General features: G+C 36.6%; 1 protein-coding gene across 6 annotated transcripts in view; it reads left to right on the forward strand.

Annotated features, from left to right (window-relative positions):
• The window catches only part of AASS (aminoadipate-semialdehyde synthase), a 52,148-nt gene that overhangs the window by 12,956 nt on the left and 24,885 nt on the right, over positions 1-14,307 (forward strand). For 5 of the 6 annotated variants that reach the window (XM_025045837.1, XM_006910567.3, XM_025045841.1 and 2 more), the window contains 8 exons: positions 1,592-1,676; positions 5,271-5,338; positions 5,442-5,588; positions 6,506-6,584; positions 6,724-6,851; positions 8,265-8,413; positions 9,585-9,707; positions 10,092-10,203. In XM_025045837.1, coding sequence (XP_024901605.1) covers positions 1,592-1,676; positions 5,271-5,338; positions 5,442-5,588; positions 6,506-6,584; positions 6,724-6,851; positions 8,265-8,413; positions 9,585-9,707; positions 10,092-10,203 — 891 coding nt within the window. The remainder of the gene's footprint in view (positions 1-1,591; positions 1,677-5,270; positions 5,339-5,441; positions 5,589-6,505; positions 6,585-6,723; positions 6,852-8,264; positions 8,414-9,584; positions 9,708-10,091; positions 10,204-14,307) is intronic. The other variant, XM_025045839.1, reaches the window with a different exon arrangement.

The raw sequence follows: 14,307 nt of genomic DNA on the forward strand, positions 1-14,307 counted from the left end.
AATGAATGTGGAATATGAGAGAAAGAGAAGCCAGAGATGACTCCAAGATTTTGGTCTGAGCAACGAAAGGAGTTGTCATAGATTGAGACGATGTCACCACTGCAAGAGGAGCAGGCTTGGATGGGAAGGTCGAGAGTTGAGTTTAGGGCCTGTTGAGTTTAATTTGTCCATTAGACACTTAAGGGGAAATATTGAGTGGGCCATTGGCTATGAATTTGTAGCTCAGGAGGCCAGTTCCTCCTGATGTACATTTTTTCAGAGACTTGATGGTATTTAAAGTCTTGAGAGCAGGTGAGTGTAGGGAGTGAGTGTAGATAGAAAAGTCTAAAGTCCAAGTCCTGGGGTAAAGATATTAGAGCATTAGAAACTGGAATCTGAGAATAGACAGAGGATAGGAAAGTTCACAAGCAGTAAAAGCAGTGGAGGAAAAAGTATTTTATATAAGCATATAGAATACATTCCTCCTAATTTCGAATATGCTAGCACTGAGCCGTAGTTAATTTGCAGTATTTCTGAAGAACAAATACAAAAAGTAATTAATGGAAATAATATTATTAGAAGAATGTTTCACCTTAAGCAGATAAACTACTTAAAAAGTACTTTAGAAATCTTTTTTTTTTGTATTATATGAACATTCGTTCATTACAAGAAAATTAATAAAAACAGATCCAGCAGGGCTGTTTTTGACAACAGTTTGTAACTAATTACTTGGAGTTGGATGAATATTAAACATTCTTAAACAAGCACATGGTAAAATCACATGATCTTCAAGGAACTAAAATGACCGTTTAAAACATTCCATAATTATGTGTCATAGCTTTTCATCATAAGACATTCTTGAATGAGGGAAGATTCTCAAAGAAAGAGGAAGACTGGTTTTAGTGAAGGCGAGGAAGTGAAAAACAGGCAGCAAGGGCTACTTTGTAAATGAAGCATACTTGCGAAAGGATAGAGAAAGAAAAAAGGAAAAGAGAGAGAGGAAGAGAGACAGAGAGATTAAGAGAGACAGAGAAAGAGAGAGAGAGAGAATGAGATAGATTTGTGTGTATGGGCTTGAGAGGGAGTGTTATTTTTAAGGTAGAAGAGACCTGGGTGAATTTAGAATGGCCGAGAGGTGGGGGCAGTGTAAAGAGTAATGCAGGGGAGAGAAAAAACTGAGAAAGAGTGGTCTCGGAGACCTGGGAAAAAGCTGGATCTAAGGGCCTCATAAGGCTCAGTCTCAGGAGGGATTTGCTTTCTTCAAGACTTAGAAGGAAGGATGTGAAGATGGGTGGGGCTGTAGATATATTTGTAGATGGTGCCAGGTTAAAATTTAAAGGAAATCATGCCTTTATTATTTGATTGACGACCCTGAAGAAACATTTAGCACCCTGCTAGTACTGTTCTTTCATCTCTAATCACAAACCTATCTTTGGCTTGTGACTTGGCGTTTTCAAAATATTTCATGGTGTACCCGATGCTAACTTATATTGGCAAGTCAAAATATATTTTATAGGAGGAAAAAAATGTGAAATACTGACTTGCTCATACACGTGCTTTACTCATGCTTTGCTCCAGGCATGTTGAGTTTTTGCTATTTATTCTTCTTCAGGAAATCCGACTTATTGATTATGAAAAAATGGTGGATCATAGAGGAATTCGGGTAGTGGCGTTTGGACAGTGGGCTGGTGTGGCAGGTAGGTGTTCCAGGGTTTTTATATCACCCACTTTCTAAATTTCCCTGTGGAGTAATTGTGTGTTTTCTTTTTACTGTGGCAAGGAGATAGGAGTGTTCACTTCCACCAACAAAAATAAACATTAGGGTGTGACTAAGGGTGATGAATATTGGGGAACTGGAATAAGAACATAAATCATTAAAATATATTTATAACAAAAATTAAAAAGACAAAGAGCAAGGAGAAGAATAACAACTATGGATGGACTCTGACTTTTTAGGTACTTCTGTTCAGAAGACTGGAAGGGGAGGTTAGTTTGATGATGAGAAACTGGGAAATAGAAGAAAGTAAAAAAAAGGAAAAACACAGGGGCAGGAAGCAACAGTGGAACAATCTAGAAAGGATAAGAGCTGGAGTTTGGGGAAAAACTCCACTTGATTTTTTTCCCAGTTAGTACTTTGAACCTTCTGTAGTTGAGAGACACCACCATATGTTATAACTCTTTATCAGATTAAATGATCTGAAGGTCTTTAACTGTCAGAACAAGTAGACAGAAGTTTGTAGGGACACTAAAACACTGTCATCTACGTTGACATAATTGACAGTTATTGAGTTCTGCACCCAACTGTGGAATACATGTTCTTTTCAAGTTATATGGAACATTCATCTAGATGGTCCATGGGCTGGGTCACAAAACAATTCTTAATACATTTAGAAGGTTTGAAACCATAGAGTGTGTGCTATGACTATAATAAAATTGACTTTGAAATTATAATAGAAAGATATCTAGAAAATTTCCAAATATTTGGAAGATAATGTAATTTGAATAGTTCATGAGCCAAGAAGAAATCAAAGGAAAAATTAGAAAATATTTTGAACTGAATGAAAAGTTAAAGTACAGAACAAAATGTGTGGAATACAGATAAAGCGGTGCTTAGAAGGAAATTTATAGTATCAATGCTTTTATTAGAAAAAAAGAAAGTTCTAAATTAATGATCTAAACCTCCATCTTAAGGAGATAATAAAATAAGAGGGATGGTATCTCATTGTGGTTTTGATTTGCATTTCCCTAATAGCTAGTGATGTTGAGCATCTTTTTATATATTTATTGGCCATTTGTATGTCTTCTAGGGAGAAGTGTCTGTTCAGGTCCTCTGCCCATTTTTTCATTGGATTGTTTTTTGTTGTTGTTGTTGTTATTGAGTAGTATGAGTTCTTTGTATATTTTGGACATTAGAGGCTTATCAGAGGTATTGCTTGTAACTATATTTTTCCATTCAGATGGTTGTCTCTTTACCTTGTTGACAAGTTCTTTTGCTGAGCAGGGGCTTTTTAGTTTGATGTAGTTCCATTCATTTATTTTAGCTTTTACTTCCCTTTCTTTTGATGTCAAATTCATAAAATCCTCTTTAAGTCCAACGTCCTTGAGTTTAGTTCCTACGTTTTCATCTAATTGATCTACCATATGATCCGGAAATCCCATTCACCCCAAAGTCTTGAAAACCCATATCCAAAAAGATATTTGCATGCCAATGTTCATAGCACAGTGGCCAGGACATGGAAGCAACCCAAGAGTCCTACGATAGATGATTGGCTAAAGAAGCTGTGGTACATATACAATGGAATATTACTCAGTCATAAGAAGAGATGAGATACTGCCATTTGCATCAACATGGATGAACCTTGAGATAATCATGCTAAGTGAAATAAGCCAGACAGAAAAAGATGAAAATCATGATATCACTTATATGTGGGATATAAACCTAAAAGCAACAAACAGAGAGACCCATGGACATGGGCAATGGACTAGTGGTTACTAGAGGGGAGGGGGAAAAAAATAAAAAAAAATAAAACACTAAAAAAGAAAAATAAAAAAATTGTAGAAAAAAATAAAATAAGAGGGAAAATCAACTAAATCAAAGACTAGTTCTTTTTTAAAAAAATTAATAAAATTGATAAACCTACAGTTAGATTGATTAAAAAGAGAGACGACACTAATTACCAAGATTGGGAATCCAAGAGAGATCATTACTATATACCTTACAGACATTAAAAGGATAAAGGAATATTATGAAAAGGCCAATAAATTTGACAACATTGATAAAATAGACACAAATCCTTGAAAGATACAAAATACCAAATCCAACTCAAGAAATAAAAAATTTGAAGATCAGTGTACAAAATAAATTCTACTCTTAGACATTTATCAAGAGAAATGAATTATATTTTGTCGAGACTTACTAATAGTACCATTCCTAATACCTAGAAACAATTCAAATGTCCATCAGCAGAGGGATGGAAATATAAATTGTGGTATATCCACAAAATGGAAAACTCGTCAGCAATAAAAAGAAACAGATACACACAAAGTATGTATGAATCTCAAAAAACATTATGCTGAGTGAAAGCAGACACACAAAAAAGTATATGTTTATAATTTCACTTACATGAAACTGTAGAATAAAATACATCTATACAAACTGAAATAAGTTCACTAGTTGTCTGGGACCAAGGGATGGAGAGAATTGACTGGGGTGATGGAAATATTCTGCATCTTGATTCTGTTGGTGGTAATGTGGTTATGTACTCTTGTTAACAGTTATCAAGCCATACACTTTAAACTGATGCATTTTATTGCGCATAAATCATTCCTTTAAAAGTTGACTTCAGAAGAAAAGCAAAGAAAATTTGATAGGGATTTGAAGAGGGAAGTTCTGTTCCTAAAAAGGAGAGAGTAGATGCTGAGGTCTTTGCTCCAGGCATGCTGAGTTTTCACTATTTGAAGGACATCCAAATTGGGAAACCCATAAGGGTCTTGAAATAAAATATCTGTGCTAGCGATACAGATTTAGGGTCATCTGCATACAGAGAGTAGTTGAAATTTAGGAGTGGATGAGATTAACTAAGGAAAAAAATGTAGAGATTGGAGAGAGTAGAGCACAGGACAGAATCCTGAGGCTGATTAATATATAAGGAAAGGGCAGAGGGCACTAATATAAAAGGAATGGGCATGGGAAGAGGTTTCTATAGAAATGTAGAATGGAAAATTTTAAGTTAGGGATGCTGAGGGAGGAGAGTGTTCCAACAAAGAGGGACTCTACGTTGCCTAATACCTCTGAAAAGTAAGTCAAGATCTGAAAAGAGTCCACTGAGCTTTATAGGTCACTAAAATTGCTGATGGGGGTCACAGGGTCAATGGTGACTTTATTTTTGTTCATTTTCTTTCTTGATATGGAAGGAATGGAAGCATGTTTAAGTGTTGATAAGAATAAGCCTATAGAGAGGGATAGTGAAAGGAATAATTCAGTAGTACATTCCTTAGACAGGCAGAGAGGGATGGGATCCTGGAGAAGAGGTAGAGATTACCCTTGGAGAAGAAGAGGGCCACCTTCTTTCATTTTAGCAGGATTGAAAGTCGAAGGGTTAGGTGGGGATGCAGCTGGCTTAGTGCTTCTGATGGCAGAAAGTTGAGGGGGTAAGGTGGCCACTGGGTCCATATCTGAGACGCCGTGGTCTGTGCTTTTTCAGAGCACCGTGTAGGTTGGAGATAGGCAGAGAGATCAGCTTCAACTCCTCCCAACTAATGATCTTTCTATTGGTCTGATTCTGTAACAGGGATGATCAACATTTTACATGGAATGGGTTTAAGGCTCCTTGCTTTGGGACATCATACACCTTTTATGGTGAGATATTTATTGTTTATTTTTTTGAAAATATATATCACACTTTAAGAAAAGAAAAATGTCTCAGGTGGTAAACTAACTTGAATTGTGTGCTTGCTTTCAGCACATTGGCATGGCTCATAACTATAGGAACAGCAGTCAGGCTGTGCAAGCTGTCCGTGATGCTGGCTATGAAATATCTCTGGGTTTGATGCCCAAGTCAATAGGGCCCTTAACATTTGTGTTCACAGGGACTGGCAATGTATCAAAGGTAAACCCCATCTTTCTCTCTGTAAAGCAATCTGAAACTCTGAAAATATCCCAAAAGATGTGGGCATTTTGTGGGCATTTCAGAGCCCTGCTTTTCAATGAATGGGCATTCTCTTTTTGGTACTTTTCTTATTTATATACTTTTCCCATCGTAAAGAGCAGTCATGGTCCAAATTTATGTTCCTTGCTTTTAGTAGATTCCAAGCTGTGAGAGGCTTTGAATGTCTTTTATTATTATTATTATTATTTTTAGATGGACAACTCATTGTTAATGATATAAAGATCTGTTCTTCAGGTGATCTGTTTGAACTCTATTGCTGAGATGTCTAAAAGTTGAGAAGTTACCCTGGGATGTAAATTTTTCAAGACAATTTGGAATTTTGCCAATCAGATGTTAAGAAGCTTAATTCAAGACTGGAATTCATACTTTCTTCCTTCTGGGGTGGTTTTAAGAATGCACTTGTAACAAAACCCCTCTCCCCCTGCCAGAGAAGCTTGTGATTATAAAGTAGATCTCTCTTCAATGAAAATATTTTACAAATAGGACATCACTATTTGTATTATGCTATAAAATAGGCATCTGATTTCTTTTGGAGGAATATGGTTTCCCCATTTGAAATAATTTCTGTAATGGAGCAAAAAGTAAATATTTTATTGTACTCTCAGTTCTAAATACTATTGTTTCTATGCTGAGTAACTTAAGTAAAAAAAAATAAAGCCCCTTTCAATGCATGGTGTTCAGACTAGAATAAAAACTGGTTGCAGGCTGTGGGCAAGAAACTCGTCTGTACTTCCATGTTGCAGGGCAGGACAGGTGGAGCTGTATAACTGTGGGGAAATGGATTAGAATCATTGCAGGAATCCATGTTGGCTCTTTTCCTGTTGATTTTTAGATTTTTACTCATGTGTCATTTACAGGGAGCCCAAGAAGTCTTCAATGAACTACCCTGTGAATATGTGGAACCACATGAATTAAAAGAAGTTTCTAAAACTGGTGGTAAGAAGGGAAGGAGGGTGACCATAGGTGTTTTTTGCTGTTTTTTTTTTTTTAAAGCAATTTCTGTGTTATAATATTTTATCGCCATAAATCTTTATCATTTGTCACCCACTTTATTAATTTCTTTCTCCTCTGCAAGACCTGAGAAAAGTGTATGGAACAGTGTTAAGTCGCCATCATCATCTTGTCAGGAAAACAGATGGTACATATGATCCCGTAGAATATGACAAATATCCTGAGCGCTACATAACTCGTTTTAATACCGATGTGAGTATCGTACTTGGCTTTTGAGTTGGTTGCTCATGATACATAATAGCCAGGCTGTTTTCAAGGAGAGAAATTCCAAACGTGTACATTGGTTTTCAGTTCCTCATATTGACTTGTTGTGAGTCCCTTGGGTATCATGAGTTGGCCTTAGGAACTGTTGGCTTTTATTGATGTTTGGAGAGGCCTTTGCTGAGTGGTTTTGGGGGTTTCTGTGGCTATGCTCTTTGCTTCACTGTCTCTGTTTCTACTTTAGGTCAGCATGTGCCTAATAGCTCTAAAACATTTCCTGCGGATGACTGTTTTCTGTATTTATCCTGGACTAGTTATTACTGTTGGCAAAGCACAATGTCTATGAGATTTGATCTCGACATAGGTTTATTACTTCTATGGCCACGAATTGCAATTATACCCTCAGCCAGATGTCTCAAAATGCATACCATTGATTATAGGGGCCCAGGGCAAAATAATATAACTATATAAGCACAGACCCATCCCCACTGTACAAAAAAATTAAAATCCTTCTAATGGGGACACACTAGCCTCATCTTATAAGAACAATATGTTTGTGTGTTTTATAGTTTTTGGTCATTTGACAGTCCTCCTCAAAATAAACCAACAAAAAATAAACAAAGCAAAAAATGCATGCATTTGTGATGAGAAGGAATGTTTTAAGTAATTTCGAATATGTTTGAACAACATAGCATTTTTAGATTCTAGCATGAAACTTAGTGTTATAGCATGTAAAGCATGTTATAGAAAAGGATTCTTACCTGTAGCTTGTGAATTCTTGAGATGCCTGAGAAAGAAAAATTACGAAACCAGTCTCAAATTGAAAAAATTTGAATCTAGTAGATTTTCATCCCTTCTCTTTTTCCAATCACAGAAGTATTGGTGATTGGCTGCATTAAAACTTATAATGACCTAGTTACCATGTATGCATGTATGCAGCACATTTTCCATGGAGCTTACAGATGTTATCTGATTTAATCTTCACAGCATTCCTTTGATGAATGGGGTACATATGATCCCCATATGGCAGGTAAGGAAAACAGAGCCCAGAGAAGTTGAGGTAGCCTGATTTAGATCATACTCTACTGGTGGTTGAGCTGCAAATAGAGTGCTAGGTCACCTGATTCTCTGTCCTTATTTTTTTCTTGGCTATGCAATATACTAAAGAGCAAAAATGTTAATATATTTATATTTAAATATTTATCATCGGGAATATTACATTGAAATCTGGGTGGCCATTTATTGTGTTTGACCCAGAAGATGGCCACTGACCTGGCAAATAACAAAATCAATTTGAAGTAACATTAAATTATTCCTCATGGACTTTACTGATAGCTCTCTTTCAGCACACTGCATTGAAATATACTATTTCCTTGTTTGTTGAACTTGGAACTTACTTTACAGATTGCACCCTATACAACTTGTTTTATTAATGGAATCTACTGGGAGCAAAACACCCCTCGTCTACTAACCCGCCAAGATGCTCAAAGCCTCCTGGCTCCAGTCAAGTCTTCAGTTGTCGGTGTGGAAGGCTGCCCTGCATTGCCACACAAGTAAGGACTTGACTTCAGCAATGATGGCAGTTTTTAGCAGGGCCCACTATTAGGGTATCACACATAGGGGATCCACAAATCACAGGGCTTGACTGTTAATGACTAGTCTGCCTTACCTTACTTGACCTCTTGAGAGCATTTGACAGTTAACCTTCCCATCCTCTTGAAACTCTTAACTTCTGTGACTCCACATGCAGCTCAGAAGTAACCTCCTCAGTGAAGTCCTTTTCTCCCCATTACCATCTCTTTCTAGTCTGTTTCTCGGTTTCTGTTTCTGAAGTTCATGATTATTTATTTTTCAGTGTGTATGATTTTCCCCCTCCTACTTGCACTTATCATCTTACGGAGAGGGTTCCGACTTATCTTGGTTACAAGTACCCAGTACATTTCCTGACACATGTATTCAAATTATTAAATGTCCAATTAACCAATAAATATTTGTGGAACACCTGGTCTATCTAGCCTTCTGCTGAGTAAAGATAGAGGAGAGTAACTGTATGGTTGCTGCCTTCAGGCATGTAGCTGGCATCAAGTAAATGCCAAGGGAATGCTAAGAGCAATTAATATCGCAAGAGTTTAGAAGAAAGTGGGAAAGCAGAGCCTTAAGAGGGAGGAGTGAAGAGAATGACAGTTTCAAGGGACAGGATTGCTGCTTGATAAATATGGAGTGACCAAAACACAGCTGACACAATGAGTGGGACACTCTAACTCCAGTATAGGGTTTATATAGACAAGTGGTAATTGAAGGTTAGGCAGGGAGATTGTGGTCAACCTCAAAGGATTTCAAATGCTGGGCTAAGACTTTCATTCATAATTCTAGTGATTTCTATGTAATAACATCTAAAGTTATGTAGTACTAAGCAGGATAGAGAGAGTTGGCTAAGTAGATTAAGTTTAGGCTGTCGTCAGTGATATCTCTAGAGAAGGGATTTTCTACTTTTCTTTCTTTTCCTTTCCTCCCTTCCCCCCTCCTTCCTTGTGAAGGCTGAAACTCATGGTAGGGAGATGCTGTGCACCCCAGAAGAACACAGCGAGCTGTGGGAAAAGGAGCTGACAACCTAGGCATTTACCTTGAAAATTGTTCCAAGCACCTTTCATTTTTATTCATTTTTCATCTTGTTGGAGACTTTAGAGTTACATGCTCTGATCTAAGTGCTGATGTTGTTTTCAGACTTGTGGCAATATGTGACATTTCAGCTGACACAGGAGGGTCTATCGAGTTTATGACCGAGTGTACAACAATAGAGCGTCCTTTTTGCATGTATGATGCAGACCAGCATATTATTCATGACAGGTGAGTTTGCTAAAGTTGTTAGGTGGTAAGAAACACATAAAAATACATCATTTACTTACCTTTATGTACTAGTCTTAAAATACTCAATATTTTACATCTTTACCAAGACTGAAAATTCCAGAGGTATCCTGAAACATATTTAAAAATTTAGTAGAAAACCCATAGGCAAATATGTACACTTAAATCCATATATAATATATTTAAATGGGAGGTGGGTTGCTGAAGAAGAGAAAGTTTTATTTGAAGACCCTTGTTTATTTTTCATATACGTTGGTACAAAATTACAAATGATTACGAATCAAATGTAATGAAGTAGACATCTGGAAAAGCTGGAATTTCAAGTAACATTTTGTACTCCCAAATAAAGCATATTGCTTCTCCTAGTGTTGAAGGCTCTGGGATTCTGATGTGTTCCATTGACAATTTGCCAGCACAGCTTCCAATTGAAGCTACAGAATACTTTGGTGACATGCTTTATCCTTATGTCGAAGAAATGGTAAGTAGACCGAGAGCATCTGCAACAACGCTGTGGCTTTAAATAGAACTGCAGAGTGGTCTTATGAATGATCTGGTCTTCAATAGCTAAGAAATCTGTTGTAAAGTGAAATGCCAGCCCTTTCCTCAAGTACTTACTGACACTCGTATTTTACATATTCTGTTTTCTTGTCTAATGGGGAATATGCTTATAAAACTGCCTTTACGCTTAGTTACAATTGCATTTGCCTCTCATTAAGCATGTTTTAGTAAGAGTATTCATGACATGTAAGATAACATTGGCTTTGTTTTCAGTTTTTTCTGCTTTCTAGGTCAATTCATATCGGGGCATTCTTACTATACTGTGATTAAGAGATTTGAAAAGTCAGAAATACAGAAAATTTTATTAGGTATTAGTCACTAATGCTTAGTTAAGTGACAGCTTTTCCTGAGGAAATGTATTTTTCACTGTGATTAGTGACTGACTACTGAAATACTGTATTATTTAAATTTCATTTTCTTTGCCAAAGTTAAACTTTTTTAATTCAGTATTTATCTTAAGTCATCATACTCAACCTGCATTATTTATTTCTATTGCTAATGGCTGTCTGCCTCTGGCGATGAGTCCAAAGGTGTGATTCAGTGGCTCTTGTCTTTTTCATTTAAAGTCGCATTCAGGTGTTCTTTCACTAAAATGGGACAGTAGTTATGGGGCATGAATAAATGAAACTGTCTGTGATCTTCTTTTCTTTCATATACTATTCAGTTTTGATTTTTTGTTTTTCCTCCTGGACTATGTCAGCAGGGAAATGTAATAGGCTTTAGAAAATTCAGACAATAGGCATTATCATAGTTGCATAATATTATACTGCATCTACTATGTGCCAGGCAGCATTTAAATTACTTTATATATTTTAATTTTTACATATTTATGAGAGCCCTATCAGGTAGATACCATAATTAAACCCATTTTACCGATTAGGAAACTGAGGCATTAAAAAGTTAAGGCTGTAAAGGGTGGCTGCTTCAGTGCTGGATCTGCAGTGTGTCTGGAATTGGTGCTGAGGGCTTAAGGAAAGTAGCATGAGGAGAGTACAAATGCCAGGATTTACTGCAGACATCAACTTGCTTTACGGCCTGAGCAGGGCACTCACTTCCTTTCTGAGCTTTAGATACTTCACCTGTAACATAAGACGATTGTTGTATATAATCTTAATGGTCCCTGTCATTCTAACATTTTGTACTGTAGATGTCTAAAGGCTGAAAGGCACGTATATATATATAAAAAAAGTGATAATAAGTTGTTCAGATGTTCACCATTTTCAAAGATTTTCATTCATTTCCCTCTGGCGTCGTTGACCTGAAGACTTAATAACTTCCTTTAGTCAGTTCAGTGAAGTTTTCAATTTCAGGTATTGTTAGTTCTAAAATTTTTATTTGGTTCTCTCTCTTTTTTTTTTTTTTCTCTTTCTCTGCTGAGACTTCCTATCTTTTCATTTATTTTTAGTATACTTTATCACATGGAACATGGCTATAAAAGCTGCTTTACAGTCTCTGCCTCATATTTCAAAAATTCTAGGTGAACTTGGTGTTGAACTTTATTGATTATCTTTTTCCTTGAAAACAGGTCAGGTTATAGTTTTCTGGTTTTCTTAAATTGAATGATTTTGGATTGTGTCCTGGGTGATGTGAATAGTTGTGCTGTGGAGATTCTGGATTGTTAAATTTCTCTGAAAAACGTTGCTTTTTTTGTTTGTTTGTTTTTGGATTTAGCAGGCAGTTAAATTGGCTCGACAAACTGAAAATTCTGTCTCACCTGGGTTGGGAGGTAGCTCACATAAAAGTTCAGCTCCTTTTTATTTTTCTGGGCTGTTGGTAGCTGGCCTGCATGCATTCAGTTCCGGGGTCATACAGAGACTCAGAACAGAGTTTATACAGAAATGGGGCTTCACTTTTTCCGAATCTGCTTTTCTTCTTGGCCTTCCCTGGAGGCTGTGGTTGTCCTGGGTTCCATTCCTGTTTCCTTCAATCAGAAAGTCAGAGAACTTGTTGCAATTCTTTTTTCTCTTCGCACTACACAACCCATCCTCAGGGCGATGCCGAAAGAACGAGAAACTCACCTGCTGTGCTAATTATTTCTTCTAAGTTTTGACGCTTTTCCCCAAGCTGCCTGCTATTCTTCGTTCTCTGAAGCCCTCATGTAGTTAGTTTTTCTTTGTATTTTGTTTAGAGTTTATTAGTCGGAGGAATGGTCTGCTAGAGCTTAGTCCCTTGTACCTAAAGTGTAACTCCCCAGTTGTAATGCCTTGATTGAATCAACGGGACTCCAGCAGAGGTTTGGAGTAGCTAGAAGAGCTATTGGTTAGCCCTTGGCTTTAATTCATCTTTTTGAATGTTAAAATCAGGCCTTTCAATGCAACTCTTACCTTATTAGACTGAGCTATGAAAAATGTTGAATACCGTTTTGCCTTGTGTATAGATTTGTTAATTTCTTAAAATGTCTTTTTCTTCGGCTGCTCTGACATCATTTACCACTCTAAGAAGTTGTTACAAGCCATTTTCAACTCAAAAATCATTATGTTTCAAGATTTCAATTATAAGTTTATTTCTTTTGGACCTTTGAACACAGTTTTTCATTCCTATTTGTCCTTAATCAAAATTGCCATGCGTTCTGTACTATTGATCTGACATAAATGTTAGGAGAAAAGCAAGCCAGTTTAATACATTCTCAGTAAGATGTGATTAGCCCATGCAACTGATGAGGAATAAGTGCATTTCTTAAATAAAATTTTCATTAAGGAAGAAAATATGATTTTTTACATTATATAATAGTATCAAATATTAAAGTGTCACAGATAAGTGATCCATAAGTGTACAGCCTGATAAATTGTCACAGAGACTCTAATGTGAACACTACATAGGTAAAAAATAGAATAATGTTGGCATTCCAGAAACCCTGTGCCTCTCCCGGTACTATGCCACTCTCCTTCTTCAAGGCACCTATTGTCTTGACTTCTAACTGTGGATTAGTTTTGCCTTTTGGGAGGAATTTTTATTTTTGCAACATGTTAACCAGAGTTTAAACTTCTCATAATTCTAGTAAATTCCTCGGGACTGTTCATATTCTTTGCTTTACTCTTTTCTTGGTTTTCAGTCAATTCTTATCACTTCTAGTGCCTGTTTATTTTTGACTGACTGCTGGATATTGTATATGTAAAATTTCAGAGATGAATTGAGATTTCGGATGTTGTGGTAATTTTCTCCAGAGAAGATTTCCTTTGTTTTTAACAAGGAGAAAGGCTAGGAGAAAATCATCTCAATTCAGTTTGGGGTGGAAGTGATTCAAAGCTGGGCTTTAGTCCTTGAAGAACTGAAATTTTCCAGTTTACCATTTATTTTAGAATATAGTTTTTCAGGAAACCAAATGAAAATCTGTTATTGAATAGAATTCTCTTCAGCAGAACTTAAACTCCAATTTTTGTTGTCCTATTGTTTAAAGTCAGCCGGAAGCTCTTCTGAGTTTCTCAGTCTCTGCTGCTTTCTGCTCAACTTCTCAGCATCCCAACCACTGCATCCACATGGCAGCTACACCTAAGAAAAGTGGTGCCAACTGTTGGACACATCTCTCTGGGCTTCCTTCTACAGAATTACGGCGCAGCACGTCTTTACTGCCTTTTGAACATAAAAACTGAGGCTTTTTTATATTTTACTAAGTTTTATTCAATGGAACGATTGGATAGAATATACAATATGCGTTGTATAAGAAAAGAGCAATGTATATTTTCCATCACCATTGCTGGATGGAAAATATACATTAAAAAAGATGATGTGTTTATACCTATGTAAATCAATAGTTGATAGGCTTTGAGGCACTGTGACAAGGTGAAGAATGTCAGGCAGTGAGATTTTGGACATTTTTGGTCAGCACTGAGGCAAGTGGTATTGTTTAGATGTCTGACGAGTAAACCAACTTCTCTAAATTGTCACACCATTTTCATTTATACATCACTATAGTTCTCCAGACAGTGTGGTGGAATTGCCTTTGGGACATCTATCTCAGCATTCATTCTTTAAGGACTGAACATTTGTGAAAATGGATGACTGTCTCTATTTTGTAGTCTTGAGA

The sequence above is a fragment of the Pteropus alecto genome, unplaced genomic scaffold (assembly GCF_000325575.1).
Source record: "Pteropus alecto unplaced genomic scaffold, ASM32557v1 scaffold22, whole genome shotgun sequence".
Lineage (NCBI taxonomy): Eukaryota > Metazoa > Chordata > Mammalia > Chiroptera > Pteropodidae > Pteropus > Pteropus alecto.